General features: G+C 45.5%; 1 protein-coding gene across 6 annotated transcripts in view; it reads left to right on the top strand.

Moving 5' to 3' along the window:
* LOC131136886 (IQ motif and SEC7 domain-containing protein 1-like) overlaps nucleotides 1–13,481 on the top strand; it is a 66,541-nt gene that overhangs the window by 40,456 nt on the left and 12,604 nt on the right. For all 6 annotated transcript variants that reach the window (XM_058084211.1, XM_058084209.1, XM_058084210.1 and 3 more), the window contains 7 exons: nucleotides 8,556–8,706; nucleotides 8,853–9,020; nucleotides 9,096–9,269; nucleotides 9,350–9,445; nucleotides 10,553–11,154; nucleotides 11,239–12,126; nucleotides 13,255–13,413. In XM_058084211.1, coding sequence (XP_057940194.1) covers nucleotides 8,556–8,706; nucleotides 8,853–9,020; nucleotides 9,096–9,269; nucleotides 9,350–9,445; nucleotides 10,553–11,154; nucleotides 11,239–12,126; nucleotides 13,255–13,413 — 2,238 coding nt within the window. The remainder of the gene's footprint in view (nucleotides 1–8,555; nucleotides 8,707–8,852; nucleotides 9,021–9,095; nucleotides 9,270–9,349; nucleotides 9,446–10,552; nucleotides 11,155–11,238; nucleotides 12,127–13,254; nucleotides 13,414–13,481) is intronic.

Here is a 13,481-nt window from a genome sequence, read left to right as displayed (position 1 = left end):
AGAAAAATGGCTGAACAGAATGGCGACAGTCATCTTCCCCAAAACAGTAGGCATTAAAATAAAAGAACGTGTTTTGAGACAACAAGATGGCGTCCGCGTTGAGCGCCTTGTGTAGCATCGTCCTGGACATGTGGATAATTGTGGGGAAAATTAGTGTTGTTTGTTTGTTACCAGTTAGCTTGCAGATTACTTCCTGGTTGATGGAGGATGCCATTAAGCTTGTGCTTGTAGGGGGGTGGACACTCCTGATGACGCCATCAGCACCATTTGGATGGTGGGGGCTCGAAGCAGCGCAGTGTGTTGATTGGCGGATAGAGAATGATCACTTTCCGAACGGGAAGAAGAAATAATATGTCCTCCATTGTTGTTTACTATGAAATACACGCAGACGCACACAAGACGCATCAACATCTTCTAACCTTCCACAGGATTGGACCACTTAGGTGGTTAATTACCTTCTCACATAGATATTCTCCTTCCTGTCAGCCTTGTCGTCTTTGTACTCTCACCTCGGAAATATCACAGAATCGCACACGTGTGGTGAGACGTGCATGTGAGTGTGTGTGTTAGTAATTCCCAGCAGATATTTTCATGATATGAATATGAAAAGCTGTGAAATATTATGTCCAAGAATCTCTCTTGGACTGAAAAATGACTTGTTGTTGTCTTACAGTAACATATTGTAGCTATGTGAGCATCTATGCTAATATTACATTCACATTTTAACAGCGATAAACAAACATACAGCTCCGCAGATCATTTTAAAATGTGTAGCGAAGCCTGGTTTCTTAGTGGCAGACATACAATCATACACAATCCTTATCTGAAAGCACACAATTTCTTTTAAAACCCTTTTAGAGAGCTGTACATGGTCTCCGCCTGAAATGAGGATCCAGGACCTTATCTTTTTGAGCCTGAATATACGCAGGATGAGCGACAGGTTTTAGAAGCTGAGCCTGCAAGAAGAGAGAGTGAAAGTGAAAGTAGTAGATAGAGGGCAAGTCATTACACCGCGACTTGGTGTCGATGTGGAGCTTGTCAAACCGTTCCGACAAGATACCATCGATGGGAAGGTTTCCAGTGTATGGTGAGGAGGACGCTGCTCCAAGAGATTGGAGCACAACGAAACCAGGAACTGTTGACGCTAACAAACCCTGCAGTGATTAGAAAAAATGTCCACCTACCCAATATACCCAATATTGACAATTATTATTATGTCATTGTATGGTCATATCACCTCATACTTTGGTACGTGATTAAATAAATAAATAAATACAAGCAGTTGATGTTTGCTAAATACAAGGATGAAGAGTCTTGAACCAGTCATGATGTGCTATATATATCACTATATTGACACTTACTATGGTACACATTATGTCATTGGATGCTCATATCACCTTGTACTTCGGTATGTGGTGCATTATTAAAAAAAACAAACCTTAAACTGTATTATGGAAAGCAGGAAGTGAACAAATGTTACAGTTACTGATTGTAAAAGTACCAGATGGATGGGTAAGATTTAAAACCATAAAACCATTACCATTACCAGATGTGAAGAAAAATTTCACAAAATTTTGAGGTACGGTGGATTTTTTTTCCTATTTTTTATTAATTTAACATTTACGCTGTCTAAGTTGAAAAATTTGTGAAAGGTATCTGTTCATTTTTTTCATGAACCAGTTGTCAAAAATTTTCTTTATTATTTTTTTATTTTAAAAAAAGCCTTAAACTGTATTATGGAAAGCAGGAAGTGAACAAATGTAACAGTTACTGATTGTAAAAGTACCAGATGGAGGAGTAGGATTTAAAACCATAAAACCATTACCATTACCATTACCAGATGTGAAGAAAAATTTCACAAAATTTTGAGGTACGGTGGATTTTTTTTTTCTATTTTTTTATTAATTTAACATTTACGCTGTCTAAGTTGAAAAATTTGTGAAAGGTATCTGTTCATTTTTTTCATGAACCAGTTGTCAAAAAATTTCTTTATTATTTTTTTATTTTAAAAAAAGCCTTAAACTGTATTATGGAAAGCAGGAAGTGAACAAATATTACAGTTACTGATTGTAAAAGTACCAGATGGAGGGGTAGGATTTAAAACCATAAAACCATTACCATTACCAGATGTGAAGAAAAATTTCACAAAATTTTGAGGTACAGTGGATTTTTTTTCTATTTTTTTTTTTATTAATTTAACATTTACACTGTCTAAGTTGAAAAATTTGTGAAAGGTATCTGTTCATTTTTTTCATGAACCAGTTGTCAAAAATGTTCTTTATTATTTTTTTATTTTAAAAAAAAGCCTTAAACTGTATTATGGAAAGCAGGAAGTGAACAAATATAACAGTTACTGATTGTAAAAGTACCAGATGGAGGGGTAGGATTTAATAAGCTTTGCTTCTTCCTACTCCTTTTGGACATGTGGAACTGTGAACTGATTATGTGATGCATTCAATTGTAATCCGATGCATGTTCAAATGAAATCAAACCATATAAAACCATATATATATATAAAATAAACAGGAAAAGACACCCCAGACCAGAAGGACCAGACCGACAACCGTCCACCCAGTCCGACGTCATGATATTATTTGCGACACATATGGGGTGTCAAACTTTTTGAACCACATGCTTTTCATATTTCTCAGCAATCTTGAATGCAGCATGAGGTTTTGTCGAGCGTCTTCCGCTTCCTTCCTGCGTCCTCTTCTTCCTCATCCTGTCTCCTGCCGCTTTTCCTCCGCAGCCTCACTCTTAGGCCTCCGCCTCATTCATTCCCATACATGAGCGCATTTCCAGACCCCCGGCAGGTGGGGGATCTGGCTTCGGTACGGCCCCCCCAATAGACAACAGGGAGAGTGTATTTTTAGAAACAAAGCTACGAGCCAGTTCAGTCACAGACAACATGTCAGCATGGGGGGGGGGGTTCTTGCTTTTCTTGTCAGCAGCCAGCGTGTAGTGCCTCGTCACGGGCGTAAAAATACAACGCTAATTAAAGGAATTGCGTCAGAGAATTGTTGAGGAGACACATTGAATGCAGACACAGAAACGTTAATGGCGATATGTCGGAAATACACACTTGACGCATGAGGAGTGGAGATGGGGGGGGGACACATTCATATATTACTCATCGACATGGGTGTGATGATTTAGAATTAGCATAACATAGAAGTTCAATTTACCTAATGTACATGAGATAAGTATCCATTGTACATAGGACTGGGCAATATGACCTCAAGTCAATGTCATTATAAATTGGGCAGTTTTACCTGAATAACCATAAATCCCTAATAAATCCCTGATCGTTGTATATCTTTGCCATCTGAAAATAATTACAGGAAATGCAAATTAACTGCTTTTCCTTGATTTATTGACTTACTGGTACATGAAATATTAGGCACCTAATGGGACGCCCCATTCCACCTTTAAAGCCTCCACCCAAAAAAAAAACAAAAAAAACTCTAAAATGCAGCAACAATGCGCCATTTACATAATGTGCTTGGGGTGTTTTCATACTCACTTTGCATTTCCTGTTCTTTGGCTCAACATCATCCTTGTGGAAGTCAAAATAAAACTCCCTGGGACTACGGTCCACAAATGTATCTTACATCAACTGGCATACTATAACCTGTACATACATTTCTACTCGTACAATATATTTCTACTCCATTTCGGGAACGGTACATTTTCGGTTTATCGACTAATCGTACATATTCTTCAGCCAAGTCTTCAGCCAACCTAACGAACATGAAGCAATAATAGTGCTAAACTGAAAATAACCCCACACGCCCACACAAGACTGTTCCTTCAGTCTGTTTCACACTTGGGCCCACTGCTGTGCAATAATTGTGTGCAAGATACATACCTGTATATTTACATATTTACTGCATATTTGGATGTTATGTATATACAGTAAACCTCGGATACATCGGATTCAATTGTTCCCACTGGTTTTGTCCGATATAAGCGAAATCCATATACCGGAAAATGTCCGTTTTACACATATATCGGATTTATATCCGGTATATGCGTAAATCGGATTTTATCCGTTATAAAAAGGCACTTCCTTGACTATGTTTCCAATGTACCTGGACGCGCAGGCAATGCTGCAAACGCTGCAAATGACGTCGTATAGCGGCCTGTCACGATTCGGCGAATCGGAGCGCCACGATGCGGCCATCCAATATATGCGAGGGAAATTTAATGGAAATGCATTGGAACGGGACTGGAGATTTTGTCCGAAATAGGCGAAATCCGTTATAAAAAATCCGATATATGCAATGAATTTTTATTGGAAATGCATTACAGAAAAATTGGTTCTTTTTTATCTGTCCGTTGTGAGCGAATTTCCGATATAGCCGAGTCCGATATATCCGAGGTTTACTGTACTATATATTTACAGAAAATACTTAGCTCTAATTTCATGACGCAGCGTAAGGTGGAGGATGTGCGCAGCCAATTTGGTTTATTATTATTATTGCTTGAAGAGTGGTTGGGAGCGACTGGTTGGAGACCCTTGACTTACCCTGTATGAACTGTGGTGTAGTTCTGTGGCACATTGGTAGTGGAAAAATGTGTTCATTACAGTGAAGTGTGTGTCCCATTAAATCCGACTTAAAAGGGGACACGGCATATGAAAAAAAGAACATCATACCAGCAGTAAAGTACGGTGGTGGTAGTGTGATGGTCTGGGGCTGCTTTACTGCTTCAGCTCCTTGCTGGGATTGAAGGAACCATTAATTCTGTCCATCAGTTTGTCACCTCCCAGTTTGTAACGTCCCACATTCCAAAAACATGCTAGGTTAATTAGCGACTCCAAATTGTCCATAGGTATGAATTAAGATTAAGATTAAGATATGCCTTTATTCGTCCCTCAGTGGGGAAATTTGAGTACACAGTCAGTTAAGCAGTACAAAATACACAATATAGAAAAATAAACAATATAAACAACCCAAGTATTAACAAAATCAACAGTTTTTCCCAGAGTTATATACAATACACTATGTAGATAATATGAAACGAGATGAAATATCTGACCAATCTATACACTGAGATCTTGTTAGAGAGTTAATATGAGGTATTATGGAAGTACTTCACATAGAACTTAGTATATTGCATTTAGAGCCCTTCGTATTGCACAGTGAACGGGGTCTGGAGTAACTATACTGAGTATAAAAACAAAGTATTACACAGAATGTGAGTGTGAATGGTTGTTTGTCTATATGTGCCCTGTGATTGGCTGGCCACCAGTCCAGGGTGTACCCCGCCTCTCGCCTGAAGTCAGCTGGGATAGGCTCCAACACCCCCAACCCCCCTTGTGAAGATAAGCGGTAGAAAATGAATGAATGAAGATAATACAGTATGTACATTATGCTAAAGACCGGCCTGATCCTCAAACATGGCTGCTAATTTCCGTCACTTTGTTATGATTCGAGCGCCGTTGCACGAGTGTATTTTAATAATGCATCAAATCTCTGGCGAGTGTGTAGAAATAAATCTTTGAAGTCAACTCCCTTTCATCGCTACACGAGAGCTGTCATGTCCACAGACGAGCTTATTTCAGTTGCGTGAGCTCAGCTTGCTGCCTCTGACATCAGCTGACAGCCGCAAGGAGAGCAGCGGCTCAGCTCGGAGGGAGAGCGGGTCGTTCGGGGGAAGAACCTGGGATCAGGTGGATTATATAGCAACCGAGTTGGGGAGGGGGGCGGGGTTAATGCGAAGCATATAAACAGTTGCGATTTTTCGGTTTCTGGCCGAGTGACGTCACAGAAAGTTGCTCGGCTGATGAGAGGTCACACGAGGTCACGCTGTCACCTTCAATCACGTCACCGCCGACTCCGCCCCGGTAATGATGAGTGGCCTGTCAAAGGAGGTGGTTTCACCTCGAATTAACATTCAGACAGGAGTGTTCTGCTGTGTTGTCCCACCTCATTAGTCCACACGGAGCTGGCAGCTGGCGAGGAAATACAGTAGATGGTTGCAACAGTAGCGCTACCTCATAAGAAATCATGGAAATACATAATAGTCTGTTCCAGGGTGAAACTGTGGCCTTTATTCATTCATTCATTTTCGACCGCTTTTCCTCACGAGGGTCGCATGGGGGTGCTGGAGCCTATCCCAGCTGTCTTCGGGCGAGAGGCGGGGTACACCCTGGACTGGTGGCCAGCCAATCACAGGGCACATATAGACAAACAACCATTCACACTCACATTCATACCTATGGACAATTTGGAGTCGCCAATTAACCTAGCATGTTTTTTTGGAATGTGGAAGGAAACCGGAGTACTCTGAGAAAACCCACGCATGCACGGGGAGAACATGCAAACTCCACACAGAGATGGCCAAGTTTGGGAATTGAACCCTGGTCTCCTAGCTGTGAGGTCTGCGCGCTAACCACTCGGCCTTTATAAAAGTTTTTTTAGGTTGTAAAGGCAATGTTTTGGGCATCTTTTCCAGAAATGACTTGTTTACAGTTAGCGGTTGTAGCTTCTCCTGTTGCTTTGGCATGCACTTGAACACTTTCCATGTGTTCAATAAAGGGGTGGAGCCTAAGCTACAAAGAACACACAACAGAGGGGTGGGGGGGACGGTTCTGTGGACCATCTGCAGAGGGCTAACGAGGAAGAAGACGGCGGAGATGACACTTGTGGCCTCGGGGTCTGATGCCATTTGGTTGTTTGCATGAGGAAAACACACACACATACACACACAAGTACACACACTCTGTGGCTCACTAACACAGTCCCCGTTGTGTTGTAATTTGGAGCACAGCGAGCCCACCGGGCACATGGTGCTCGCTAGTCCCTCTAAACAACTCCCCAGTCCCAAACTGAAGACTGTTTTTTTTCTTTAAAAGTCTTATTGTTTTACTTAAATAATGACTTGGATTGCATGAGAAAGCGGAAAAGGAAAACATAACTCTCTTTGACCACTCAGTATTTAGCCAACTGCTACATTGCTACATAACAACAGTACAGCAAGTGTAACAGGCATGGCTTTCACACCAACAGCCAAGTCACAACATTTTAAAGCGACAGCAGTTGGTTACCACAGCAACCGCTATTAACTCATTCAATGCCAGCCATTTTTCAACTACTGCGTACTATGGCTATAAAAACATGGAACATACCAAAAGAGAATAGACTCATAAAAAAGTTTGTTCCTTAGTAATCAGCAATACAACATAGCTAATTTTCAGGAAAATATCAGTTCCCAACTAAAATAGGGAGAAAAAGTCAAAATAACAATTGTCACATTTGGAACTGAACTGTGTATACATGTGTCCGTGTGCATGAGTTGAAATTTCCCTACAACCTTCTCAACCATTCCAGGGTTCACCCTGCCTCTCGCCCCAAGTCAGCTGGGATAGGCTCCAGCATAACCCCGGCGACCCCAGTGAGGAAAAGCGGTAGAAAAAAATGGATGGATGTATAACCTTCTACATAATATGCACACTCCTCCATGTTCTCTCACTTCCTCCTTCCTGTCGTGTGATGATGTCGTGCAAATGCAGATTTTCCACTTCCGGATTTCCCGGATTTTCCAGCTTTTTATCCATCCATTCATTTTCTATGGTACTTATCCTCACTATGGTCATGGGGGGGATTTGTGGGACTTGAAACGTTTCAAAACACACCTGTATTGTTTTTCATTGTGCTTTTCTTAAAAATGAGTGTTAAGATTTCATCTCTTCTCGTTTTTGGGGTTCTAGTCTCACGCATCGTCTCGTCTTGTCTTGTCTCATGAGTTTGGGTGTCAGATACCCGCTCGTGATATTGAGTATTCAATATCACACATGGTTAGTTTGGAAAGAGACAGCTGCTTTGCACTTTCTCACACTGTGTGTTTGTGTGTGTGTGTGTGTGTGTGTGTGTGTGTGCGTGTGTGTGTGTGGTGCATTAGAGGTGGTCTGAGGACTTTGGCAGGTTCTGTTAACAACATGCATCGACAAGGTCATTTTGATGAGGCTGTGTGTGTATGTGTGTGAGAAGTGAAGGTCACCTGAAGTTTTTGTTTTCCTGCCAATATGAAGCAAACTCTCCTGAGCTGTGATAGGAGGAGGAGGAAGAGGAGGAGGAGGAGGAATACAGATGGAGGAGAACAATGGTTTAGGAATATGAGGAAAAGGAGGCAACAAATCATGAATTTGGTATAGAAGTATTATCATTAGAGGAGCAATTGTGGAGATAAGGGAGCCATTATGGAGGTGGGTATGGATTTCTGGATGACCGTGATAGGAGAAGACACCGTGGACAGGGAATGATGGAAGAAAAAGGAGGAGAACTTGCTGTGGAGGAGAGATGATAGAGGTGAGGAAGAACCACATGAGGAGATAATGGCCAAGGTGACATTCTGTGAAAGTCACACACACACACACACACACTCTCTACACCCACACGTACACACTCTCTGCTGTTCAACATGACTCATGTGACTGTGTGTGTGTGTGTGTGTGTGTGGCAGCGCCCACATCATGAAAGCTTTATTAACAGGCTATTTTTTTTAAAATATCATTAATATTACCCTGCTAACTCTTGTGTTGCTCTTTTCAGTGTGGAAGCTGATCCACGGTGTCCGGAGGTGCTCCCTTTTTCCGACTCATCATTCGGCCACCCACCTCCCTTCCATCCCTTTGGCCCCTGTGACCCCTACATATCCACCAGCAGCACCTCCGTCGGGCCCCTTGGAGCCTCCCACACACAGGTAGCGGACCACTTAGCGACACATGTCCGACTGTGGGACAATGTGTTGTCGTCAGTGAGTGAAGTAATTCTGTGGAAAGTAAATGAAGATGACTGGATGTCTTATTATTACCCCCCCACCCCACACACACACACCCTACACCACAGGATAGCTCCCCTATCTCTCCCCCCACCCCGGCGAGCCTGGCCTGGGCTCAGCGTAGTCGCCACCAGCCGGCCAGCCTGGCGCTCCGCAAGCAGGAGGAGGAGGAGAGCAAACGCTGCAAGGCCCTCTCTGACAGCTATGAGCTCTCTACGGACCTCCAGGACAAGAAGGTGTGCATCACCGCGAGAGCGCTATGATATGCTGTGATGTGATTCCATTGCTCTTATTGGCTGTTGCTTGCTCAGGTGGAGATGTTGGAGAGGAAGTACGGCGGGCAGTTTGTGTCACGGCGGGCGGCCAGGACCATCCAGACAGCCTTCAGGCAGTACCGCATGAACAAGAACTTCCAGAGGCTGCGTAGCTCGGCCTCAGAGAACAGGATGACGCGACGCATCATCCTGTCCAACATGAGGATGCAGGTACACACACACACACACACACACACATGTGTTAATGAGCACATCACCATGGTGTTCTCTCTGCTCTCTCTCTCTCCCAGTACTCCTTTGATGAGCGTCAACCACAGGGTCAAGGGTCATCGGGTCAGCAGGGGTCAGAGGACACAGGAGACATGGATGACTCCTTCACCAAGCAGGTAAATAACAACATTAAACCAGCAACTGTTTATTTTTCTGTCATTCATGCTTGTCACCTCCAGTCCTGTGGGGGGCGCTAATGCTGCCTTCACAACAAAAAGACATTTCACATTTGGTAATGGTTTTATTTCATTTGAACATGCATCAGATGACAATTGAATGCATCATATAATCAGTTCACAGTTCCACATGTCCAAAAGGAGTAGGAAGAAGCAAAGCTTATTAAATCCTACCCCTCCATCTGGTACTTTTACAATCAGTAACTGTTACATTTGTTCACTTCCTGCTTTTCCATAATACAGTTTAAGGTTTGTTTGTTTTTTTAGTTGTAAAACATGTTCACATCTTACTTTCTTAGTTACTTTGTTATGGCTAAACATCTTCTGAAACAGGAAGTTAGCGAGTTAGCTAGGCAATAGCAGTTAGCAAGCAAGCAAGCTAACTGGGCAGCTTTTGTTGTGGATTGTTTGCATTGTTTCTTTCTTCCTAAGACCAGAACCACCCTTTTATCATTCCTTTTTTTTTTTTTGCTCATTTTTGTTTGTCTCACCATCAGGCTCAGACGTTCACACGCAACGTCTCCAGACATTGCAGTCAGCTATTTAAGATTGTTTATTTATTCGCTCCTGCCTTGGGCTGACTTGGTGTTCTATGTTTCCCAGCAGCGACGCAAACAAGGCAGGCACCCACGTTGAGCAAAACTGCGTGTAGAGGGGGGCGGCCCTGCTTAAAGGGGACCTATTATGCTCTTTTTTTTTTTACCCTTTGTATTATGAGTTGTGGACTCCTGTAGAGCAGCTACACACAATAACAAGCACAGAAAACTTTCTAGATCTTCCGGAATCTGCACCCATTTCAGTTATATTTCCTTCGTATTGTGCTTCCCACCTGTTTTAATTTATTCCATGCATGGCTGACCTCCGTTTGGCAGCAAGTGGAGGTGCTTCTGTTTGAGTCCCCTGATCTATGAAATAATTCAAAGACTCTACTTCCTGGTCTTCCTAGAAATAAAAAAAAATGAACACACTTAATATTGTACATATTCAGTATATGAAAGTATAGTATAGTATTATTAGATTATTGATTTAAAATTGTCTGTGTGTTAGGTGAAGTCGCTGGCAGACTCGATGGACGATTCTCTTACCTGCCAGTCAGGTCGCGAGGATTCCCAGGAGGCGGGAGGAGAGGCTGAGGAGGACGAGGAGGAGGAGGAGGAAGAGGAAGAAGAGGAGGAGGAAGAAGATGAAGAGGAAGACTACAGAGAGTGCACCTGGCGCGGCGGCGCCACCTCCTCCTCCCGCCGCCACGTGGTCGGCCAGGTGGGCGGCATCAGACGGGGCCCTGCGGGCACCATGCACGAGGACAGCACGGCCACCTCCTTCAGCGACGTCACGCTCTACATGGATGAGGGGTGCCTCCCCTCCTCGCCCATCTCCCGACCCCCCTCCTCGCCGCTCTCATGCCCTGCCTCCAGCTCTGACACAGAGTACTGGGGGGGTGGAGGAGGAGGGGGCGTGGCCGGCGGCAGGGAGGACAGTCGAGACACGGAGCGAGGAAGCAACGCAAGCCGCAGAAGCAGCACCCCTTGCACCGAGTGTCGGGGGGAGTACAGAGGGAGGGCCGCAGGAGGAGGAGGAGGAGGAGGAGGACACCTTCCAGTGCTGACCATAGAACCACCCAGTGACAGCTCAGTGGACATGAGTGACAGGTCAGTACGGCCAATCAGCAGTCATTCTAATTATTATATAACACAGTGATTACTTTTTTAACCTTTGAACTTTGTCATCTTCAGGTCGGAGCGAGGATCTATTGGCCGCCTGGTATACGAGCAAGAACCGTCAGGAGCGGAGCGAGGCAGCGGAGGCGAGCGGGAGCGACGAGGAGGAGGTGGCGACGGCGAGAGCGGAGAAGAAGAGCAGGGAGGGGGCGGGGCGGGAAGCAGCGAGGCCGAGTCGCCACAGGGAACCATCAAGCACAAACCCAACGGTCGCTCGGTGGTGACGGCGCAGGGCCAGACGCGTAGCTCCGCCTCTCCTGCTGTGCACCTCCCCTCGGCCCGTACCCTGCCACCCCATGCGCTGCCCCACACTATCCAGCACGCCCACCCTCACCCGTCAGCCATTCCCCACTTGCCCACCGTCCTCCACCACCAGCAGCAGTACAACCACATGATACACCACGGGCACGGCGGGGGCGTGTACCCACCACACGTGGCACACTTCCCCCAGCACCACTACCACCACATGCACCACCACCACCTCCCCCACCACCACGCTTACCCAGAAACCCCTTCCTCCCCGCTTCCGTCGCCCGTGCCCCCGCTGACGCCGCTTTCCCCGCTCCCGGCGCCGCTGTCATCCTCCGCCAACATGGACCCCCATCAGCACCTGCACCACCCGCACCTGCACCACACCCACCACCTCCACCACCACCTGCTGTGCTCGGACGGTGACAACGAGAGCGTTAATTCCACCACCACCAACTCCAACGACGACACCACCGTCAACAACGGCAGCTCGGGCTCATCATCGCGGGACAGCCTGCGTGAGCCTGTGGGGGCATCCACGCTCAGCAAGCAAACCTATCAGCGCGAGAGCCGCCACAGCTGGGACTCACCCGCCTTCAACAACGACGTGGTCCAGCGGCGCCAGTACCGCATCGGACTCAACCTGTTCAACAAGTAGGACCGCTTTTCCTTGATTTATTGACCAACTGGCTTTTGATGAAATATTATGCACGGAATACTTTTCCGAATACAAACACAAAAATAAACACAGTAGCATCAGCTGTAATTATCTTTTGGTTAGGCAATGTGTGAAGCTAGTTGCTAGCTGGCTAGTAGCTAGCTGGTGTGGTGTAGCTAGGTAATGTAGCTCTTTGGCATAACAGTGTTAAAGGGGACTTTCATTAATTTTCTACCGCTTATCCTCCCGAGGGTCACGGGGGTGCTGGAGCCTATCCCAGCTGTCTTCGGGCGAGAGGCGGGGTACACCCTGGACTGGTGGCCAGCCAATCACAGGGCACATATAGACAAACAACCATTCACACTCACATTCATACCTATGGACAATTTGGAGTCGCCAATTAACCTAGCATGTTTTTGGAATGTGGGAGGAAACCGGAGTACCTGGAGAAAACCCATGCACAAACATGCAAACTCCACACAGATATGGCCGTGGGTGGAATCGAACGCGGGTCTCCTAGCTGTGTGGCCTGTGTGCTAACCACTCATCCGCCATTCAGCCCTCCATTAAATATTCATTCATTCATTCATTTTCTACCGCTTGTCCTCGCGAGGGTCACGGGGGTGCTGGAGCCTATCCCAGCTGTCTTCGGGCGAGAGGCGGGGTACACCCTGGACTGGTGGCCAGCCAATCACAGGGCACATATAGACAAACAACCATTCACACTCACATTCATACCTATGGACAATTTGGAGTCGCTAATTAACCTAGCATGTTTTTGGAATGTGGGAGGAAACCGGAGTACCTGGAGAAAACCCACGCATGCACGGGGAGAACACACAGAGATGGCCAAGGGTGGAATTGAACTCAGGTCTCCTAGCTGTGAGGTCTGCACGCTAACCACTCGACTGCCGTGCAGCCCTAAAGGGGACCGTTTATGCGAATTTTTCGACCCTTTGTATTGAGTTGTATAGAGCAGCTACACACAATAACCTGCACAGAAAACTTTCTAAATCTTCCAGAATCTGCACCTATTCCAACTGTTTTTATATCTTTAGTGCACATAACAGAGAAAGACAGGACCACGCTTAGAGAATTGTTTTCTTTTATTTATTGTTTATCAGGAAGCCTGAGAAGGGGATCCAGTACCTGATCGAGAGGGGCTTCGTTTCGGACACCCCGGTGGGCATCGCCAGGTTCATCCTAGAGCGGAAAGGTCTGAGTCGTCAGATGATCGGTGAGTTCCTGGGCAGCCGGCAGCAATTCAACAAGGACGTTCTAGAGTGAGTACAAGAATTTTCCCATCATGCCGTCTGGTGGTGTCATGATTGGCTCATCCGCGCTTCTCGTG

Source organism: Doryrhamphus excisus, chromosome 10, assembly GCF_030265055.1.
Source record: "Doryrhamphus excisus isolate RoL2022-K1 chromosome 10, RoL_Dexc_1.0, whole genome shotgun sequence".
NCBI lineage: Eukaryota > Metazoa > Chordata > Actinopteri > Syngnathiformes > Syngnathidae > Doryrhamphus > Doryrhamphus excisus.
The sequence above is the reverse complement of the archived record's forward strand: the minus strand, read 5'-3'. Positions and strand labels throughout refer to the sequence as shown.